At 41.4% G+C, this 22,128-nt stretch overlaps 1 protein-coding gene across 4 annotated transcripts in view; it reads right to left on the bottom strand.

Annotated features, from left to right (window-relative positions):
- The window catches only part of LOC111228701 (multiple C2 and transmembrane domain-containing protein 2-like), a 31,458-nt gene extending 11,911 nt beyond the window's left edge, over positions 1–19,547 (bottom strand). The window contains exons 1-17 of one of the 4 annotated variants that reach the window (XM_022754710.1): positions 19,459–19,547; positions 18,122–19,129; positions 17,105–17,164; positions 16,912–17,020; positions 14,426–14,568; positions 14,251–14,327; positions 14,029–14,143; positions 13,911–13,934; positions 11,392–11,571; positions 10,559–10,689; positions 10,270–10,456; positions 9,898–9,991; positions 9,701–9,803; positions 9,503–9,605; positions 9,289–9,390; positions 9,091–9,165; positions 8,682–8,801 (exon numbers count right to left, since the gene is read on the bottom strand). In XM_022754710.1, the coding sequence (XP_022610431.1) occupies positions 8,682–8,801; positions 9,091–9,165; positions 9,289–9,390; positions 9,503–9,605; positions 9,701–9,803; positions 9,898–9,991; positions 10,270–10,456; positions 10,559–10,689; positions 11,392–11,571; positions 13,911–13,934; positions 14,029–14,143; positions 14,251–14,327; positions 14,426–14,568; positions 16,912–17,020; positions 17,105–17,164; positions 18,122–19,117 (2,619 nt within the window). In that variant the 5' untranslated portion in view covers positions 19,118–19,129; positions 19,459–19,547. Of the gene's footprint in view, positions 1–8,681; positions 8,802–9,090; positions 9,166–9,288; positions 9,391–9,502; positions 9,606–9,700; positions 9,804–9,897; positions 9,992–10,269; positions 10,457–10,558; positions 10,690–11,391; positions 11,572–13,910; positions 13,935–14,028; positions 14,144–14,250; positions 14,351–14,425; positions 14,569–16,911; positions 17,024–17,104; positions 17,165–18,121; positions 19,130–19,458 lie in introns of those variants that run through there. The other 3 variants (XM_022754711.1, XM_022754709.1, XM_022754712.1) reach the window with 3 other exon arrangements.
- Between the last annotated feature and the right edge of the window lie 2,581 nt (positions 19,548–22,128).

Consider the following 22,128-nt stretch of genomic DNA (forward strand, 5'->3'; position numbering starts at 1 on the left):
CAATACGAACAATATGTTTTTATGAGAGCTCGTTTGAATTACGCATACAGCAACAAACTAGAGCTGGTGGGGGATAAAAAAAAAAAGGTAAACAATGAATATGCATGATGTGCAGAGGTAGCTGCAGTACATCTCCTCTCTGTTATGAATAACCTACGTCATGTGTTGTCACCTCAGTTCCCATGAGGCGATTCTAAAGCGACGCTCCCCTCACCCCAGAGGAATTCAGCTGGCTGGTGGACAGGTAGCTTGTCATATTCCCAGCATTCTCATAAAAAAGGAAAAAGAAAGGTGGGGGAAATGTGCCTGGAAACTGACATGAGCCCAGCAGGAATGTTGAACCTCCTTGCCCTCCCTGCAAAAGCTGCTACATTAACCACTAAAGTCTAATTGCTTGGTCTCTGTCTTCCTGTGCAAGTCAACAGAGGGAGCCAATTCATTTCCGCCCAGGGAGCCGGCAGAGAGAATCTGTCACAGGTATTCATAATCGCCCACTAATGCAAATTTCTGCTCACCGCGTTCTGGCTCAGTGGACAAGATAAAAGCCTACAGAAATACAATGCCTTGTGTCTAAACTGAGTGCTTAAATGAGGGTATAAACCAAAACTGTCAGAAATATCTTCTCAATTCCTCCCTCATGGTATGTCAGCCCATGTGTTCAGGATTTACATGCTTTTTTAACTGGGAAAACCTCTCAGATTCCTTCACTCAGGTGCACAAACTGAGACTTTGCCGTCAGATATCCCACAGTAATGAGCAGAGGCAGGGCTATACCTTCCCCTTGTCTCCTCACATTCTCTGGAGTTTCTGTGAAATGGAGACAGAACTAATTCCCCCACTAAGTGGTTTATGTTTTATTAGCAAGCGGCTGAGTGATTAAAGGACATGTTGGACAAAGTGCAACCTTTCAGGCGTAAGTGTAAATTTGTAAAAAAATAACCCACATTTTAATTGCCATCAAAGATGGACTCCAATTTCAGTCTAAAGGGCCTGACTGCATATTTTTTCATCCATCAACAAATTATGCATGACAAGTAAAACCTTGAACTTTTTTAAACACAGCAATGCTAATATGTTGCTCAAGCGGTGAAATAGTCATTTATTTAACCAAAAAGGACATAAAGCAGCAAACACAAGCAATGGGGGTAATAATTAATGATATACCTGAGCATTTAGGTTTACACACAACAGAGGTGGATAACAAACGACTTGTAATTGAACAAGTGTTAGTATGTATGTCTGGGAGGAGTGTCTCTAATGTAGGAAACCTCCCTTGACAAACACCCTTTAGCTGAAAAATGCCTGTATGATTATGCACAGGGTGCCTAGGGAGAAAAAAAAAAAATGAATTAATAAAACTATTAGCACACGGTGGAGTAGATGATGGAGATGCACTCTCCTTAGCCACCTGTAAGCGCTTGGAGAAGGGGGCAACCCTGGGCAGAGCAATTCTGCCAGCAGGGTTAAGAACAGCCTGACAGATTTGTTTTATAGTGCCATTAATATGATTCCACTAAATGCATTCTGCGCCTTCTCATGCAGATCCCCTGGCCAGCAGAATCCAGCACCTAATAATAAAGCACTCAGCGATTAAAAGTGTGAATAAAATAACTTAAAGCTGAGCAAGCATGGCAGCTCCCACCACCCACACTCTCCCAGGAGATGGAGAAGGGATCGTAGCAGGAACAAAGGGACAAAGACACCCTCTATAAGAGTTTCTACCATCCTGTAAATTGATTAACAGAGGAGGGGGTGGCCCAGTCTACCAACCCAAACTACTGACTGGCAGACGTACCACCAGACTAAATGGCTGCCAAATGCTCTCCTTAAACACCACAGCAGACAACAGGCTATAAATACAGGCGTCACATCAGTATAACACACATAATACAGTTGATGAGCCAAATTAGTGTAATGTCACAGCACATGGGACCATACGATATAATTACTGTTGCTGTAAAAAAGAAAAAACCAACAAACTAAAAACACCCTTTCCACTGTTTTTTTTAACATGGTACATTTCAAAAATACCCTTATTTTTAAGTTTTATGTACCATCCAAAAACACGGAAGATTTAATCTTGGCTGTATCTTCACTACTTCTCTTCAGTTGCACTCCACTTGGAAAGCTAAACAAAGCGAGAAGAGCGCCAGCCAACATTATGAGGGTCAGTCATGGGGGCTGTGGACGGATGCCAGATTACGTGAACATATACTGAAAGAATTTAACAAGACTGACTTCAGGCTGCAGGGTTTGTCTGTGTGTTTGTGTATATGGATGTGTGTGGCTGTCTCTGTGCATGAATGCGCACGAGACGGAAAAAGGACATATTTCACGTGTGTGGGTATGTGCAAGTATGGGCTATAATAATATTAAGACAATAAATTAAAATGATTATTTTTTTAAAAAACAGATGGGAGCCTCTACAGAACCTTTAATAGTCTTTACTCTGATAGAGATGTTCTTTTTCTGGGTGAAATCAAGGGCAGTGAAATTAATCTGCATTACTTCCTCAATTAAAATACAAAAAAAAAGAGATTAATAATGAATCAAAAGCACAAGTAGCAGCTCAGCTCATGCAGGTCTTTTTTTTTTTTTCAGCCAGGCTGAAACGGAGTCTGGCTGAGGGCTTATGTAGGGGACAGGAGCGGCAGGCTTTAAAGTAGCTGTAAACGCAGAGCAATGAGACATGTAATTTGTGTTGAGCTTGGGCCAGTGTGGGGACAGGCTTTCAGGGGGTGTCGGAGGCAGAGGAAGCACAGATAAGATTTCTCTTCGGGGCAGGTAGAGTGTGTGGGCAGCCATGGTGCTCTGAGCTAACGCTGAATAAATATTTCACATACGCTCAGCTCAAGTCTTATCGACTGGGGAGAGAGGGAGAGAGGAAGAGGGGGAGAAAGAGAGAGAGAGAGAGAGAGATAGAGAGAGAGAGAGAGAGTGAGAGAGAGAGGCTACACTCGAGAGAGAGCAATAAAATGGGGAATTTCATGTCCCTCTTCAGCCGGGCGAAATCGGTTGCAACAGTTCTGGAGTGTGACACAATTTACAATTCAATTTTCAGATCAAAAATGGATATACTAACTTTGATATTTACTGTGCTTTGGTAACTCAAGTTCAGAGGTTAGTTTTCCACTTTGTTTACAATTATTACTATTATTCTGTTTTACGGTTGCTTAACAAAAAACAAAATAATCAACAGAACAACAAACTTAAGTAATAAAATCATAGAAAAATATGACCACAAACAATTATTTTACTTGGATAAATTGGAAACCAAATAAACCATATTAATAATAATGATAATAAAACATGGTGTTGTGTAGTATAATTTCAGCTATTTCAGAGTACACTATTTTTTCTAATTTGTAAATGAAAGGTTAGCCATAGCAAAATGATAAGCAAATGCCACAGCTTGTAAGAACGCCTGCACAGTACAGTGCAATGGTGATAGCAGCTCTTTATCAAAGCACTGAGGAAGAGCAGCCGTGCAAGGCAAGGCATTAGCATTTGCTCGCAGGGCCAACACTGGCCGTTGTCTCCCTGCCTGTCTGACACATGCCAGGGCCACAGCAGCACCAGTTCGAGGCTGGAGCGGGGCAGTCGGCGAGGGCCCTGTGGTGCCTGTCAGTGGTGGCTACACTGACCCCGCACTCCGGCACTGGCCACTAGTGTTTAATCCGTGTCGGGAGCGTTAACACTGAGCGACCTCCTGGGTGACAGATCTGCCATGCGAGCCTTTTCCCCTGAGGAGGTGGGGAGGGAGTGGCATGGACTCTCTCTCCCTGTCAGCTCAGCTCACACGCACGTTAACGCAGCGGGGCCAAGACTGGCCCCGGAACAGCCACACACAGGGGCGGACAGGTCGCCGCCTCAGCTGCCTGGGGAGTGGTGTCCTCTGTGACTAGGAAGGTGGTGAGTATGTTAGAGGCAGACATTATGATACAGCGCACACAATGGGGTTAAACGCAGAGCGCACTTCATCTAGGCTGGAAACACGCATAATATATAACAACAAAGTAGAACAGATGCACAGATAAAACCCTGCCATCTCAGGTGTCAACATGTTCATTTAGTGCAGTATGCAAATATTATTCTGAAGACACTTAACCTGTTCATACTTAAAAGTTACTTCATGCTGTTTAATAATGTTAAATAATAATGATGAATCTGGTTATTTTAAATTGAATAAAGTCCGTTCTCAAAACTGAAATCCATGTCCTAAAACAAATCAAAATGGGAACAATTTCACAGCCCTAATGAAGTGAATATTAGCAGGGAAAGCTTATTAATCCCACTAATAAGGGGACATGTTTCAAGGTTACACGTTGCATTCAGCCAGCAACAAGAGCTGTCAACTGACACAAATCCATTCAGGGCAGCTAAATAATAATACTGTGTGAAATCAGGAGGCACTGCTGAGCAGCTTGCAAGTAGTCATAGCCTATCATTTAATAATTAATAGATCTCAGACACAGAACTATGAATACACAGATCGCCATCAGTGCCATCATTTTTTCCCTACTAGACACATTCCCACTGCACATTCTGTGAGAACTCCCACAGCCATGGCGATGGAGAGTGTAACCCCCATGAGACTGAAGAAACCCACTCCTTTAAGGCCTCCAACTTTTTCAAACAGAGAGAAAACAGATGCAAAGCAGAAACAAGGAGACAATTCACAGGCTCGCACAGTCCTCTCGCTGTTCTCACAAAAGCTCGGCCACACTGCAATGCAGTAAACCACAAATGGGCAGATCCAAGACTCACAAAGCATCTCATTTTCAGGGACAGTGTTAACAAGAACAATTATGACAACTCTGATTATAGCTTTGATCTCGGCTGGGCTGGTGTTCTGGTTAATGGCCCCGACTGCTGTGGCTCTACACAGGTGGTCTCCTGAGACCTCTGGAGCCAGATCTGACCCTGTCCTGCCCTCATCTGGGGAGACGGTGATTCTATCAGCCCCAAAAAAGCGCCCGTTGCAGCTGCCAAGTGTGTTTACAGCTGCACCGCATCAAACATTCATCAAATGCCATCTTTACAGTGTGTGATGTGAGGCAATCAGCATTTCACAGGCTGTCAAATGATGTCTAAAGCGGTTGCTACCTGGCAGTGTCAAAAAGAAATACTCACATAAGGTATACAGGTTTCTTTCTAGTCTAACTCCTGACAGATGAGGTACCTCATATGTTAAAATATTAATTCTACTTAAATACTTAAAGCGGTCTAATGACAGCAAAGCTCAAAATCAGCTTTCAAGTGTAAATGATCTTTTTTTTCTTTTTCTTTTTTTAACTTTCATCCATTTCATCTAAATCAAAATTGTTCTCAACTTTAAACTTCTGAAACAGATTAATTTGGCTGGATAATACATGCTCATTTAGCTTCTCTTCTTTTTTTAATTTTTTTTTTTTTTTTTTTGGTGGAAGAAACTTGTTTCTCTTAGTCTAATGCACAGAACGGAGGATTTCACTCCAAGTTGTTCCCACGAATGGCTCCTGTTGGGAAAAGTAACTGATCTCCTTAGTGCCGCCATTCATATTTCCAGCAGTGCTGTAGCTCCATCTACAGGTCCTATTCTTGTGTGCAGCAAAGAACTCTGGGTGACCCCTCTGCAGTCACTGCTGATGTATAGCACATTCATCTCGCTCAGTCTTAGTGAAAAGCACATCTAAAGGCCGTTATTTTATGAAGATTTTAGCTGTCACATTTTCTCTCTCTCAGAGAAAGGAACATGCTGTTGTCAAACTCTTGAAAAGCGCAGATCCTAGGCTCATTACTGTAGCATAAACAAGCAGAGGGAAAAAAATCCAAATTTCTTGTTTGTATTTCCGTTCAGTGATGAAAATGTTTATGAGGATTTGCCAGAACTTTGTTTAAATGCGTGAGAAAGATTTTTTTTCTTTTTCAGTTTTTTTTTGGTTACATTACCTAATTAGACTCTATTTTAAAACTGCAACCCATTGGGGGGAAATCGAAGGCAACTTCAAACAGTATGGACACTGCTGATGAGATTGCACAATAAAAACAAGTAACCTCCTGCACTTGCAAACAGTGACAATACTGCAAGACTTTCCATTGCCTACAGAGTTTCCTCTCACACAATAACACTCAGTAGTAGCATAAAAACTAAATAACCCATCAATCTGTAAATGCTCAATTTATATGTTCCAAGGATGTGCAGCTTTCTGATTGCCATTCATGAGGGAAAAGTTATTTTGGTATGAACAAACAAGCCTTCTTCTTTTACTTAAAAAAACAAACAAACAACAACAACAAAAAAACCCTCATTTTTCCCACATTGCCATTCACTAACGTGAACCAGAGCGGTGATCCCTCATGCAAAATTTGAATACCTTACACACCACACACCAACAACCACTTCATAATACATACATGAATCTACATAAACAGGATAGAAATGTAGACTCCATGCTGTGTGGAGGTCAGAAAATTGGCCTGTGGGACTGAGTGATATAATGGCTAAGTATTCCTGGTAAAGCACTACGCGAGCATCCCGCAGTCCCTGTAGAAACCACAACAGCGGTAATGCATTACAGGATGTATATGGTGTAAAAGGGTAAGACTGGTCTGCTTGCTTGATAAATAATGTATTGTAATGTATATTAAAGCTAGACCCACCACTGCAGCATTTCCTACCGGCATACCCTGAGAAGCCCTGCGCTGCCTGCCACTGTGGAAAAGAGCAGACACTAGTGGTATAATTATGCACATCTGAGAGGCAAGCAGAGGCCATCTGTCAATGTCTGAATCAGTTACCTTATTACCACTGCCTAAAGATATAAAGATAGGAGTGGGAGCTGCTTTCATTAAGGCACATGGTGGCATGCTGCTTTAGACAGCTCCGAACACTAACTTAATTGCAAATGATGACTTGGAGGAGGAGGAGGGGCTGTACAGGGGCTGGCCTTGGAGTGGGCAGGGGCACAAGTGTGGATAGTGGCATGGCACTAGGCTTGTAATGACAGCCAGTCAAGACCGTGTTGTTGCCCTCACTGACTGTCAGACAGTAGTGTAAGTTCAAAGTTTTTCCTGTTAATAGCAATTACATGCAATATTTACATGTGATTTGCATGTTTCACTGTGCTTCGGGCTTGTTGAGATTATAATAAACCATTGAAAAAAAATAAAAAAAACTTTTCACTCGTTGAACTCTCAGTCTGCTGGTGAGTGGGTGATGAATGCACAGTGGCAGATTCACTTTGTTTGGGCGATCCTCACCGCGCACCTTCGACACTTAGACTATTTGAAGCACACCTCGTTGCAGACAAAGGCGTACTCTGACTACTCTGTTACTGTCTGCCTTTAAAAATATCAACCACTATGCCGATGGTGGTGTCTGAAAACAGAACAGTTGTTTCAAATAAAAGGACATAGCAGCCACACTAAATGTCACAAGAATTACCATTTCACTGTCAGGGAGCAGATGACATACAACTGACAAAAATAAGACTGAGAAACACTACACTATAGTAACAATGATGATCATGATGAAAACAGTGAGTGTGTAAGTCTTTCTCTTTCATTCTACGATCTCTATTTGTGTGCTGCACTCCTAAACAGCAGGTGGAGTAGAAGTGGAAATGAAAGATTAGAGTGTGCCACCACACACTCCCATCGCCTGCGGAGGATCTAATTATAGGTGGAAGAAGATGGCCCCATCCCGCTGACCTGTCCCCTGTCAGCCTGCCTATCCTCCTGCCCATATCCCTGCCTCCAAGTCTCTCGCTATCTACCTTCATAGACTGCGCTCTTACTGAACTGTCTTCCTCTTTCTGCGCTCCAACTTTCTTTCCCAGATAGCAGCCTGCCTCCCACTCTATCCTTATACAATCGCCTGCATTGTTCTCTGTCTTCCTGTCTGTGTGTCCGCCTGCCTGTCTGTGAGCCGTGCTGTTCTAAAGGCTGTGATACATTGAGCCTGGCCATTGCCTGGGGGGATTTGCACCTCAGGATCAGTGAGAAGGGCTTATAGAATACACCAGGTATGAATTGCATGTCATCCTGAGACAGCGCAGACAGAAGAAAGGCAGTGAAAGGAGAGTTCTTCACACACCCTGTCTGTGACCGCTTCCTCACCCTGACACGGCGCTGGCAGGGCTTTCATAGCAAGTGTACTCTCTTAATCATGACATTACATGTGCTGTACTGAGGGGGATTCACAGGGTGATTTAAGATTATTTAAGCTTAGGACCTTAGATCACATACCCTCATTAAAAACAGCTAAACAGAGACATTTAAACAAGGTTCAAATCTCGGAGGCAGACTGTCACTCCTCCACCCAAGGAAGCTGAGACTGTGATCCTCCTTACACCGTCCCCCGGGTTAGAAGGCTTTACTAAGAAGTCAGATGTACAAACGCCCAAACCCCATCCCTTCAAATACACTCTAATGTCATCAGAAGTGAAGGAAAGCCAAGTGGGGTTTGATTTAAAGGATAAAACACATCCATCACATACACATGGGATAAAAACAGAAGGCAGCCATTGTTTTTCATGGGAAAAAGACTGGCAGCGAGAGAAAATGGCTAAACCAAAGATTCTCCTCAACATCTAATTCACATAAAATGAAAGAGTTAAAACTGGGCTCCAGTGAAATGGGACAAAACTTGTTCGCCCCAAGGCTTAAAGAGAGTTCATTAACGTGAGGCAATGACTTACCAGAAAGGCTATTAGACTCCGTTGCGTGCTCTCCCATTGAAAACAGCTTTTAATGTACTGTAACGTGTACAGAACTGCTGTGCTGATTTTTCGAACCCGATATATATTCCGGGCAAGAACCTAATGGGAAATAATTGGAACAAAACAGCGGTTAGTATCATTTGATACTGGACATAATGTTTATGACTTTGCAATGAGGTTGAATCAGCTTTACAATCCATTATTTGCTACTTGTGAAGTTGGACGTTTAAAGCCAATTAGACTAATTAGCTTGACTATGACCGATCCAAACTGTGACCATGTGTAGCTTTGTTGTGGCTACTTTATTAGTGGGATGTGAGGGGAACCTTCTGGCAAGCATTTTTGTTCCAACTGCTAAATTCTGCTGAAAAACATCAATAGAGATAACCTTTTTAGAGAACTTCAGGTTGTCCTCCATTAATTTTTCCTCCTTCGGTTGGAAGGTTCTGATACCGGCCCTGACCTAGGACAAAGAAAGAACAAAAACATAACACTGATATTTAACTACATTTTTGACTTCACACTATATGATCCAGAATCTTATCACCATTATAACAAACTTGACCCCATTCAGTTTGATCCTTACTTTATTATAGATAACCTCCAGCACCAGTGTGATGTTTCCTTTGGATGCACTTCCCAAGTTTTCCTTCTTCAAGAACAGACACATCTGCTGTCCATTCTGAACCTTTTAGAATTTAAAAATACAGTATATCCACCATCATAATCTATAATATTTATACTAATTTATATTTTGTATATCAAAGGTATGAGACCTTCACAAACTTTAACAAACGTACACTCAGTAAAGGAATGGCCACTTTTCCCAAAAAGTTTGGGGTTTTGTCTCCATTTTCATCGAGGACAGTCAACTCTATCACATCATGAATGTCCTTAATTGGCCTGTAACATAAGAGTTACACAAATATTATTGATATTAAAATATACAACACCAAATAGGATGGATGTCCTGATTTTTCTCCAGACGTCTTACTTACAATGTAAAGGCTTTGTTCCACTCTGGATTGAGGGTCTTGTAGATGGTGTGAGTTTGAAGTTTGCTGTTACCGAGCTCAATAACACATAAGGGGTTACTTTTTCCTGCAAATAACAAATAATTGTTGTTATTTATTATAAAGAAAAGGCCATGAACATGAGAATAAAAACAAAGGAGTGAATTGTTGTTAGAGATTACCATTGAGGTCTGTTGGCGGCAGATCATTTGCCTTTATAACCTTGACCTGAAGGAAGCCAACCTCTCCCACACATTTGTGTGAGTTCTTTAAACTCTGAAAAAAATGTATCTGATTAAAAACATTTTATCCAAACACCTTTCTTAAGCATGGTTAATAAACATACCCCATAAAATTGCATCCCTAACACCTTTTAACACAATAATGTAATGTCCACCAGCACCACACCTTACTGAATCAGCTGACTACATTAGGGTCTTTAAAGCATCTCTAAAATGTAATTGGCAGCAGGATATTATACCCACATTTGGGGACTTTCTTTTTTTTTTTTTCTTTTTGCATATAAATAAACTACACCAAAAAAACACACTTACAAACTTCTCCACTATTTTGTGTTTCTCATCAGGCTTCTCCAAGGTAGCTGTTCCAATGTCAGAGATGGAGACTCCCCAGCAGGGTCTCAGGGTGACCAGAAACACCAACCTGCCCTTTCCTGGGTCCAGCACATGGGTGTAGAGCTGCCTCTCATTAGGTGAAAATCTCGGTAGGTCAATCTCAAACCTGAGAAAAGGAAAATCACTCCATTGAAACACATAAGTCCAACTAGTTCTGTGGAGGAGCCAATGTGAGCAAAATTAACACTACCCACCAGGATATACTCACATTCCCCATGATTCCTCACCCTTCCTCCCTCTCTTTGAGCACACCTCTACCTGCAGAGGTTCCTGGTTATCTTCAAACTGATTGAAGTCAAACTGCTCTCTCCACTGGGGATTGGCCTGAATGCAAAGGTTCTGAGGGCAGTAAAGACACAGATTCAGCACGTACAGTAACGTGGAAACACACACTCTCACACATTTTGACGCAATGTCGGGTTTAATGCATTATCAGACTGAGCAGCTCCTGCATGACAGGTGGATTAAGTCTTCATTCAGTCCAACCAGAACAAGGCAGGAGAGGAGAAAGAGAGGCGTGTTGTGTGTATGTGTCTCTATTTGTGTGTGCTTGTATGTGTACACCTCAGTAGCCACTCTGGGATTGTAAACACTGACAGCTTCCAATTAGAATCAGCTTTGTTCAACAAACAAACAAGCAGAGAGGAAAGCAGAGAGGTTTACAAAGAAATGACACGACAACACAAGACAAGTGCACCATAGAATCATCAGGGGGGAGGCCAACAAGTACAGGTAGATGAACAGGGCATGCTGGGTATGCAAATGAAGGCAATGAAGCCCAGCACCTGAAGCACAGGGAGAAGTGAGTGGCAGCCTTGCCCAGTCTAATGAGCTGCCTCCGCCATGGCCCAGTGAGCCAAGGTGGAGGTGAGTCACTGACAGGCACCTGCTGAGAGAAAGAAGCGGGGAAGTAAGAGATAGGGGCTGGGAAGAAACACTTGAAGTATAAAGAGCAGACATTAAAGAGACAGAGGAGCATGAGAAAAAGGAGTGTAGGAGAAGTGGGAAAAGAGAAAGACTTTAAAAAAAAACAAGTCCAACCTTGCTCTTGTACTTCTGATCACCAAGGCGAAAGCGGACATAAATGTCACCATGGCCATACTGAGGCAGGTCCTGTCCCTCTATCAAGGTGAATCTGAGAACCCCAGACCACATCTGGTTCTTCAGCTGGTTCTTCTGCGTTGGTTCAGCTGGCCGCTGGGTTGGTGTGGCCTGGTTCTGCTGCGGGGCAAAGATACACACAGACAGTTTTTTTTTTTTTTTTTAAAGCACCATGTGTGTGGAGGCTCTGTGCGTTCTCCTCTGTTTACCTGCTCCTGCCTCAGCCTGGCACCTCATCATGTTCACAGAGTGCATGAAAGTAGGACAAAGGTTTACACTATACAGCACATCTCTGTTGGAGCACATTAGCACATCTCTACTGACAGGCAAGCCACACCACGGAGGCTCCTGGAGAGAGAGGAAGAGAGGGACGTCAGCAAGCAGCCAGATGTCCCTGGCTGTGACAGTCCCACTCATCACTGGCTCCCAGACTGAGTGTGGGGAGGCAGGACACTTGGCATACTGCACCAGAGACAGCAGGCAGCAGTGAGTAATGATGCAAACCCCACAGCTCTCTCATCAGCAAATTATGCATACATGCAGTATGTATGGCCAGCATCAGAGTTTACTGCATGTTGGCAAATTCATCCAATTTTAATTTAACCAAAGAAATAACAAATCTTTTCCACTAATGTGAAGCTATAAAAATAAAAAGATGTTGTGCATTAGAGAACTCTGGAAATCAAGGACAAGCACAGCAAATAATCCACTTCTCCTGCCGTGTGTCACAGAGGGAGTGAGAAAGAGAGGCCTTGATATGTTTCCATGTAAGAGTTCCCGTGAGGCCATGCGGTGATAGGCCAGGGCTGTAAAAACAAACAGCAGAGAGGTTGTGTAGGGCTGACTGTAATTAAAGAGCAGGACCGTAATCTGCTCTAGCCTCTTTGATTGCCCAGCTCCTTCAGCTGCCCCAGCGATGCTGCTTCAAACAGCCCCACTACAACTCCCCTGCCACTCCGGCCCCTCCTCCTCACTACGGGGTCACAACCCACATTGCCACCCAATCCGAAGGGGATCAAAGCACATCTCAGGGACCTGAATTAACATGGAATACCACAGGCACAGCCCTATAAATATCAGCCCCTTCAAAAGAAGAGGAACAGAGGGAGTGGAGGAGCGATATAAAACAGGCCTCAGCCAAGTCATCCCAAGTGTTTATCTTGGACACATTTCTATCTCAGCGGCCAATAAAACAATTCCACTTAACTGTAAGTGGCCCCTAAAGAGAATCTATTCCTGGTCCTAAAAGGGCTGTGCGATTGCTTCCATATGGTGGGACAGCATGGGGACAAGCACGATGAGCTCAGACCCTGGACCATTTGGCTAGTACCTCAGCACTGTCCATCCACAGCTGTGATATTACATCCTAACATCTGGGTTATTGCCCGCTATGCCTGGGAATTATCAGCCTTGCCGATCTTAGGCATCCCACACTGGCAACATGCCTCGAACAGCAGAGCCCCCCCTCCCACTTCTACCATACGCCCCCCTCCTGTTTGAAACACTATCACACAGCAGAGTTTTACTTCGGCACTTGCCATTCCCTGTCTCTGTGGTGGTAACACAGAGGGAGAAAACGATGTTCTGAAAGAGGGGGAGTAGAGCCGTAAGAGCTGGGTATTCAGCACTTCCAGGATAGGTGTTAAATGCAATAAGATATTGTATGTTTGTCAAAAATGAAATGGGAAAAAAAATGGCATTGTTACATTGTTAAATTAGCACTGTGATTTAGGCAGCAGAACGTTGTGTAGAGTCCCATCACACATTTCTGTCTCCCTTTGAGTATCTTTAACCATCTGTAGTGGATAACCTACAATGTGTATGAAAATGGCTTCATTCCTTTGTCATCTAATTTCAAATTGAGATTGTCTACTGGACCATCAAGAGACTGAACAGTGGCAGATGTAGTGACTACATAGGTGTGAATATAAACCCACTCGCTGCAGTGTGAGTCCCAAACAGCCACCCTCCTATTTCACTCTGAATCTAATTACAGCTGCAATATATTGAAAGCCACTTGAGAGAGAGATGGAACTTTGTTTACTACAAAACCAAATACTGCTCTATAATACTAAACTATGGGCTTTTTTATGACAACATATTCAGACAACGCTATTATTTTGGTTTTGATCAGAATGTAACATTGTACCATACTTTTTCACAGCAAACGATACCACTGAAAATAATATGCATTGCAAAAAAGGTTCACTATAAAACCACAAAAGAAATAGGCTATGCTGAAACCAAGGTTACACACAAAAGCCTTAGTCCTGAGCATACACCTCATTCTTTGTTGCACCATAGTACAGTGAGCTACTGCCCCCTAGTGCTTCACATCAGGGTAACTGTAATCTCTACTGTGTAAATGACAAAGTTAAATGCAGGAATACTAATAGCATTCAGGATACAATTTGAAAAATCAAGTTAAAAACTAAAAGTGATGATATCATAATCCATACCTTATTCTTCTTTGCTGGCCATCTCTATAAAAAGAAAAGAATTACAAGAATCAGTGCAAAGAATTCAGAGACTATGGTGAAAATATTTGCATCAAAAAAATACTTAAAATACTCTTACAGGGCTTCTTTTGATGGTAGCATCTCTGAACATTAAGCAGACTTCAACAATAATCACCCCCATGTCATTTTCTTTACTTTTTGGATCATCAAGACGCAACTCCATTTCATAGGTTCTGTTAAAAGATAGAAAGGCAATGCCTTTGACCAAACTGATGCCCATTTATGAATATCCTTATGATAATCTGTTCCCTGAAATATAAAAGATTTATATATTCCTCACTTGTACAATTCAATATCTTTCAGGGGAATAACACCGGAACCCATGAACTCATCAGCAGTCCGATTTTTATCATAGACCTGCAACGACATTACAAACATCACTAAGATTACAAATTTTAATTGTGGGCTCCTGTATCGTAAGATAATGCACGCGTTTTCAAAAAAACCTTGCTTACTCGAACTTCCACAATGTGTTCTCGATCTCGCAGAGGATGAGAGAAGGACTCGTTCCACTGTGGGTTCAGGTTTTTATACACCACTTTGCTTTTATAGAACTGTTTTCCTTCAAGTTTGAACTTCACATAAGGATCACTAGTACCTAAAATTCAAATGAAATAACAGCAAATCAGCAAGACAATGTGGCCTCAAGTGTTAACATAAAGCACAATCAAAGTGTAAAAACACTGCTTTCATAGCAATTCATGGTGAAAAAGAATTATTTGATGCAAACTATGTTTACTTCGTGTGGAACATATTATCACTTTAGAAATGTACACTGTGTATAAACACACACACACACACACACACACACAAACACATACACACCCTTCCCCCATGCTGGTTGTGTGAGAGACTGAAATATGTGAGGAGGAGGCGCACCCCACACATGGCAAAAACAGAGGGATGTAGCTGTTTAATTGTGAAAGAGTAGAAACACTCGCCAGCATGAGGCAACCAGAAACCAAAATCTAGAAGCAACCAGTGTTAATCTCCCAAGCCTGTTAAGAAAGTCTGTTTGTGAGTGGGGTGGGGGTATGGGACTTCTTTGTTTCTGCAATTGCATGCAGATTGGCCAAAAAATGAAAGCCAGTCCCATGCCTTCATTTGTATAGGGGAATAAAGGGGTGCTTGAGAGAGCCTGCAGGGAGGCTTGAATCACATGACAAAGGCCCTGTGGGGATGGGCTGTCAGGCCTGTCAGCTCCCCACTCCAAATGAACATCTCGCAAAGGCAGGCAGGACCCACAGCAGCTCCACCCTGCCAGCCTGTGACAGGGAAACCTCCAGGCAACTTGACAGGAGGAGAATGTGGCAGCTAGCAAGGAGAAAAGCTCTGGCATGACTGAGAACGGTGACGATGGAAATTAATGGGGAAAAAAGGGGAGAACAAAAACCAAGGAGTGGGGGCCGGTGGCGTGGGTCCTTTCAGAATATGTAATGACAATGTATGCCATTGGTGAGCCTTTGGCACGGTGTTGATTGTTGGGCAAACAGTGGAAAGACAGGGGGCGTGTGGGGATTGCATCATCATGGTGCCATCTTGTCAGGGAAAGTAAGGTCTCAACTAGCAGGGAGTAGGGCACTGGGTTAGGAGGGTGTCCTGCCACCATGCAGGAAAAAAAAACAGTTAAACATGGTAAAAAAAAAAGTCCTTTCACTGTTAAGCTGTGAAGTGATTTCCCAAAGCTACAGGAGCTACAAGTATAATATTGGTTAAAACCACAGCATAACCAAAGGGTTTATATTTTCAATTAGATCAGATTAACATGGCTTTGAAGTACTGTCATTTCAAAAACTTCTGCTATAAAAATAATTTTTACTTTAGGTAAACCTAACCACATTAGTACAAAAAATAGTCAGTGAATAATCACTCTTAATGAGACCACACATGAATTTACTCATGTCGTAGTTCCATTTATGTCCACTTGATGTCACTGCTTTCCCAAAGTAAACTCAACAGGGCCTCAGGGAAGGGTCATGATGAATGGAAATTTGTATTTCATACTCTCTGTCGATCTTTCTCTCACAGATCAATATGATTGTCACTGGTGATTCAAATCTCAACAGGCAACCCGGTTATGGAAATCAGTTCATTAAAAAGAGGTTATGTTTGATTTTATACCTGGATGTGTCAATTACTAACTGCAGAAAAAGTAAATACATCAACAAAGTAATTGAGAGAAAAAACTGTGCGGCCGGAAATGTTTAAATACATGATAATTTGTGGGGTAAGTTGATAGCAACTTTTTCTTTAAAAATTGTGAGCCACATTCTTTGTTCGAGAAAGCCTATTAGATATGAGATTAAGAATTATAATTATGTGATCATCAATTAAATTTAGCAAAGAATCCACCACCAATATCCCTGGCATACCATTCAAAATCAGCTGTTTAAACAGGTGTCAGTACCAGTGGTTTCATGTAATGAGTACCAATTGCTTTATCCCAGTCTGTCTTTTGTCATACTGGTCTGACAGCATACTTCTCATTTTTTTCTTTGTACATACACCACTTGACAAGAGACGTCATCCTAACAAGTAAACAGGAGCATTAACTGAACACGTCTCATCTTGCCTTTATACACAATAACACATTTCCCATTCACGACTTTCCGCAGTTTGATTGGTTCATGAACACAGCAAGATTAACAAGATGTATACACACTGTGTGTACATGCAGTGCTTCATCAAGGGCGCACCCTTTCTAAAAGCCAACATACAAAGAACTGCATATTTTTAGGGTGTACAAGAACTTCCAACATCCAATTTGGCATCTCTTGATCTGTACTGATGCATCCAAAATTCCTACAGTTAAGACAACAGTGTGATGTTAGCTTATAAAGAGACAGTAATTATCCTCTTAAGATCCAAGTGAGACCGCTACTTGGTCTTTCAGGCTGTGAAAAGCCACAACTTATACATCACCTGCAGGTTGCTGACCTACCAGAGCGCTTGTCCCTGATGACCAGGTTCCTTCCCTGCTTTAAGTTGATGTTCAGGAGGTATCTCTGGAACGGGAGAGGTACTTGAGCCTCAGGCCCAGCCGTCAAAACCTGCTGTGGAGAACCATTCACATTTGTATGCTTTCTCATGTCAGATGTTATTTCAATGGGTACAGTAGTCCAGTAAGTACTCACAGAGTTTTCTAAAGGATCTTGCGGATTTTCGTCAAAGAAGTCATACGGTTCACTGCACATCTACATACAAAAAAAGGTTGCAATGACATTTTATGAAACATCAGATCACGAACATTTTGTATAGTATAGTCAAGCTGAGATGTGTGTGCACTGCTCTGTGGTTCACATAAGGATGTTCATCCATTTCAAGACAAACTTTAACGTTCCTCATGACTATAGAGAATGTCTTTTAGGGACAAACAATGTGTCTACAGAATGTAAATACTGTTGAGGCAAAATGAGATGTTATCAACCTCTGTGTACTTTTTTTATAGAGTTCTTCATGCCACATTGTGTCTAACTAGTCACACTGGTTTACAACTGGTTTCCATATCTAGGAGTCATCTAGACAAAACAGCACACAACAGCCTTAGTTTCAACTATACCCAGGAGCTGTATAAAGTCAAATCCCAGGTGGTGACTTTATATTTAACACCAACCTTGTGAGGATGCTTTTGATATGTTGCACCAGTAGACTGAATAGTTACTGTCATAAAGTATATGCTCAGAAACCATATTAGAGTGCGAGGACACCTCTTAGCATAACAGCTGAAGTATGCAAAATGACAAACTACACTATTTGAAATTGAAAAAATGCAAACATTCAAGTGAATGTGACCAATGTTGAAATATATGTTACTCAAAGTACTTATTGTGTTGATGCTTTATATTATATTTCTGACAAATTATGTGTTTTTATTCATAATGCCTTCATAACTTCACACATCCTCCTCTTGACCAATTTACTGTGGCACTAGAGATTGCATACTTGAATATAATTTCTAAGGAATAATTAGTTTCATCTAAGTTTGTAGAAGTATAAGGTCTTTGGTGTATGGACTGGATTGGTTTGGATCAGTGTTATTTCACTAATCACTAAATGACAGGACAAATTTCAAATGACATAAATCTAAAGTGCATGAAGACTTCAAATAAAAAAAGGATCCTCTGTAGTTAAATTCACATAATAAAACTGACCTCTATTTCTTCCAGGCCTTCCTCATTCTGAGCTTCTTCAAGTAAAGCCTCTTCTGTGGAGAACTGTCTCATCACAAAGGGAGGGCAAGGTTCGCGGTCCAGTTCCTCCGAGTCTGTTGTCCAGGGCATGTTGACTTGCTCTTCACTGGGGGTGCCACAGGCGGAGTCCATTGAGGTAACATCAGCACTTTCCAAAGGAGTACCCAGAGAATCTAATGTCAGGAAAATGCTATCTGGAATAAGAGCATTTTTTCTGAATGTTTGCAGTGTCTCTTTTTCAGATGATGGCCTTCTCTGTTCAAATGGTGTGGTCCTCTTTTCTATATTTGGCTTCACTTGGTCTCCCAATGAGCTTGCTCTGGCCACTGCTGCTGCAAGAGGACCTGAGAGCACTCTCTCTTCTCCATTGAGACTCTCTCTCTCTCCAAGGTCTGGTCTTAGTGAAAGAACTTGTGTGTCAGTAAAAACTGATCTTGGTGCAGGAATGGGGTCAACAGAAAATGTTGGTACATTTCCATGGGCTCTTTTATTCACTTGTGCATACAAGGCTTCTCGAGTCCAGTTCACGTCATCCTCTGAGCCTGGATTTATCATATCATCAGTTTCCTCATAAAGGGTCAGTGTCTCGACTGGACCACTCATCCTTTTCAAACCTGCACCCATGTGAGCTGTAGGAACCCAGACTGTAGTTTCTGGGACTGATTCATAGAGTTTGTCTGTGAAAGGTGGTCCATCAGTGACTGAGCCGCTTGCATTAGAATCAGTATCACTCAGACGGGGAGAGATGCCAAAGGTATCAGAGTCAGTTGACAACAAGGCATTATCTGTAGAAAATGCTCCACCTGGCACCAACCGTAGGTCTGGTACAGAAATACTGCGCCGATGAGCCAGGCTCCTCCCCTGCTTGGCAAGTGCCTTCTTACCTGGCTTCTTCAGGTTGGGCAACTTAGTCTTCAGACGCAAGTTCTCCAAGAAATTCTTTTTCTTGGTTTCCATCTTGAGTGATACCTTTCAGATAAATAAAAAAATGTGTTACAGGTCTAACACAATGAAACAAGGTGCTTTATGTACTGCTCAGACTCAGTCAAGGGAAATGATACAAACTACAACAGCCAAATATAAATCGCCACTTGGCATGGCCAGTAAAGTTATGATTCGATCTTGAAAAAATGTTGGCTATACTCACACTTAGCTTTGAGCAAAATTTTGCTTTGATTATCATAGTAAAATCTTAGCATTAATTACAAGGCCTGATACTTGATCTTACAAACATTTCCAAATTAATTATTTCACCATCATTTCAGTCTTATTTAGTCAAAGAAAATATCGTGCTATACCTGTTCAGTTGACCTCTACTGAAAAGCCTGAAAGAGCAACAAACTGATTCAGTTTCCACCGAGAGCAGCAACAAATTCTCCAACAAGCAGCTCAGCCATACTAACTATGATGAAAAAGAGGAAGGAGTAAACGACAATGACTTACCTTTCCTGCTTGATGACAACTTTGAAGACAAGTGATTGGTTGGAGAGGCCAAGCTGCGTTGAACTAGCCATACCAGTCTCACAGGGTGAGTTTCAACAATTATGATAATGCCAGTTATACGGTGTTAAGGGTTGAGTCCTGCCCAGGACTAGCATGACTAATAGAGCCACAACAGTACAGTATGACAAGTTATGCGGGATCAGAAAAAAAAATCAGATGACAAATATTCAGAGAATTAAGACACTGTGAGAAAAGATTAAATAGACACTGAAGCACTGAAACTATTATGAAAAAGTTGCTCACTATACAGCAAATTTAACAGCCAGTTTTGTCAGTCTGTTTATTGTTGATTTGAAAATTTGACTGTTTATTTGCATTTGTTAGGCTATTTGTCTGTTTTAAGACTTGCATGCATTACACTTCCTCTAATATGGGTTCTCTTATAAGTCCAAGTATTTGAAAATATACTTAATGCCATAATCTATCCTAATTCTACAATACAACTGTCCTTCATATCTGTCCAAAACAGTCTCAAAATACTGCTGATGGATTGTGCAACATGACTGTGGCATATGAAATGTGAAATGATGAAATGATCTGTTCATCTTATCTCATCCCTCATCTTCAGCATGGATCTGGCACTCAGTGGCTGCCTTGTCATACCAAACTCCATTTCTTTCCCACAGCCACATATTTGTTTACAGTGGAACAAGGTTTAGCCTACGCTCGTCAAAAGTGAGCATTTGTGTTTGCAAAGTATAAACTATAGCTGTCTGTCCACACATAGAAGCCACCCACTGGTGTTCAATCTCCCTCTCCTTGTCTGTGCCTAACGGTGGAGACTACAGTGTATGACAACAGATGTGTTTGAGTTTGGACAGAGTCTTGTTCAATATTTGCCGATGTCTTAAAGAGATCAGGCCCACATGAAAGAACCCCAACTTGGCTCCCAGTTGAAAGGCAGGGCTGGGGATCCGAACAGGGCAAGCCCCTATGGCAGGTGGCCTGTCGCCCTCCTTCTCACACAACTCAAACATCCCAAAACCCTGCTTAGTTACTCTACACATGCATACTGGACCTGTTCCAGGCTGCAGCACAGCTGGTCTGATGGACTTGAAGCCAAGAACATGCACTTGGGGACAAATATACAGAGTGATGCACATGCAAGCCTTTCAGAGTGAATACCGGATGAAAGATTGAACTACACAGCTGACCTAAAACCCCTGGTTGTCTCGCGGTGTTTTATGATTTGCTATTCAAGTGGTGATGGAAAAAATGTTTTTACTTATGCATAACCATAGCAATGCCACAGTGGAGAAAATGAGAATGAAGTCCAAAATTCAGAATTCAACTTTGGCAAATAACTGTAAGTAGTAAAATTTACTTTTGTACCGAAAGTAAACGTATTTAGATACAACGTATAACGTTAACTTGACATTAACTTGTTTCCACTAGCTAGCTATTCCAGTGCATATTTTATGACCTTATTTAATGTTTTGGACGTATTATCCAACTGTACCTTGAAGAAACTCATAACTATTGATAAATGGGGTAAGAAAAAGTACCAACAGCAACCACTTCCCTTAAATGTATTGAAATCAAAGAATTAAGACTAATTCCCAAACGGAAATACTCACGTAAGTACAAGTAACGTTGACTTTTGAAATGATGAAACTTACTTTATATATTAAAAACACAACTTCTTGAGTCCCTGTGGATATATATCTGTATATTTAGTTTAAGCCTGTTATCTTTTCACATCTTTAAAATGACCGATTAACAGGTCCAACCAGCGGTTAGCTACCTGTTGTTTTTTTCCAGACAGTTGTTGTCGTGACCTGTTAGCTTCAGTGGTTTACCAACTTACCTGAGCTGAGCTAACAAGATGTATCGACTCATTGTGTTACAGTGCCTTCTGCTGGTGATACCCTGGAATTACACGGATGTCGTCTGCTACTGCTACAGGGGAACTAGGTGACAAGACCACTATGTGTCACCTGTGAAATGTTGTTTCTTGTTTCTACTGTGTGGTATTTGCATTTGATCTGTATGAACATCCATATTATATATAGATAAAACCTCATTGATTTAACACCTTTCAAGTCAACTAAAGGCTAAAAGAGACACCAGTAATAGTAATCCAAAAATATATGAAAATAATAATAATAATACTCTGACTGTAGTCACTCTGCATAATGAGTACTTTTACTTTTTATACTTTATACATTTAAACTGTGCTATTATTACTTTTTCTTAAGCAAAGGATCTGCCATTGAATCATCAGCTATGTTTCTCTTTTAATATTCATTTCATAACTGGAATTTACCAGAAAGAGTATGTCAGACAATCTAAATAAAAATAAATAAATTCAGGGATTTGAAGATTTTAACAGGATTGTATTGTCTGTTTCGATTGTATCATTGTGTGATAGACAATGGCAGTGGCTCCAGACAGTGTACCAACTGATCTATGAGGTCAATAAAATACATTTTCAAAGTGAAATTCAAAGAGGAATAGACATTGAG

Source organism: Seriola dumerili, unplaced genomic scaffold (assembly GCF_002260705.1).
Source record: "Seriola dumerili isolate Sdu_G_001 unplaced genomic scaffold, Sdu_1.0 BDQW01000219.1, whole genome shotgun sequence".
NCBI classification, from domain to species: domain Eukaryota; kingdom Metazoa; phylum Chordata; class Actinopteri; order Carangiformes; family Carangidae; genus Seriola; species Seriola dumerili.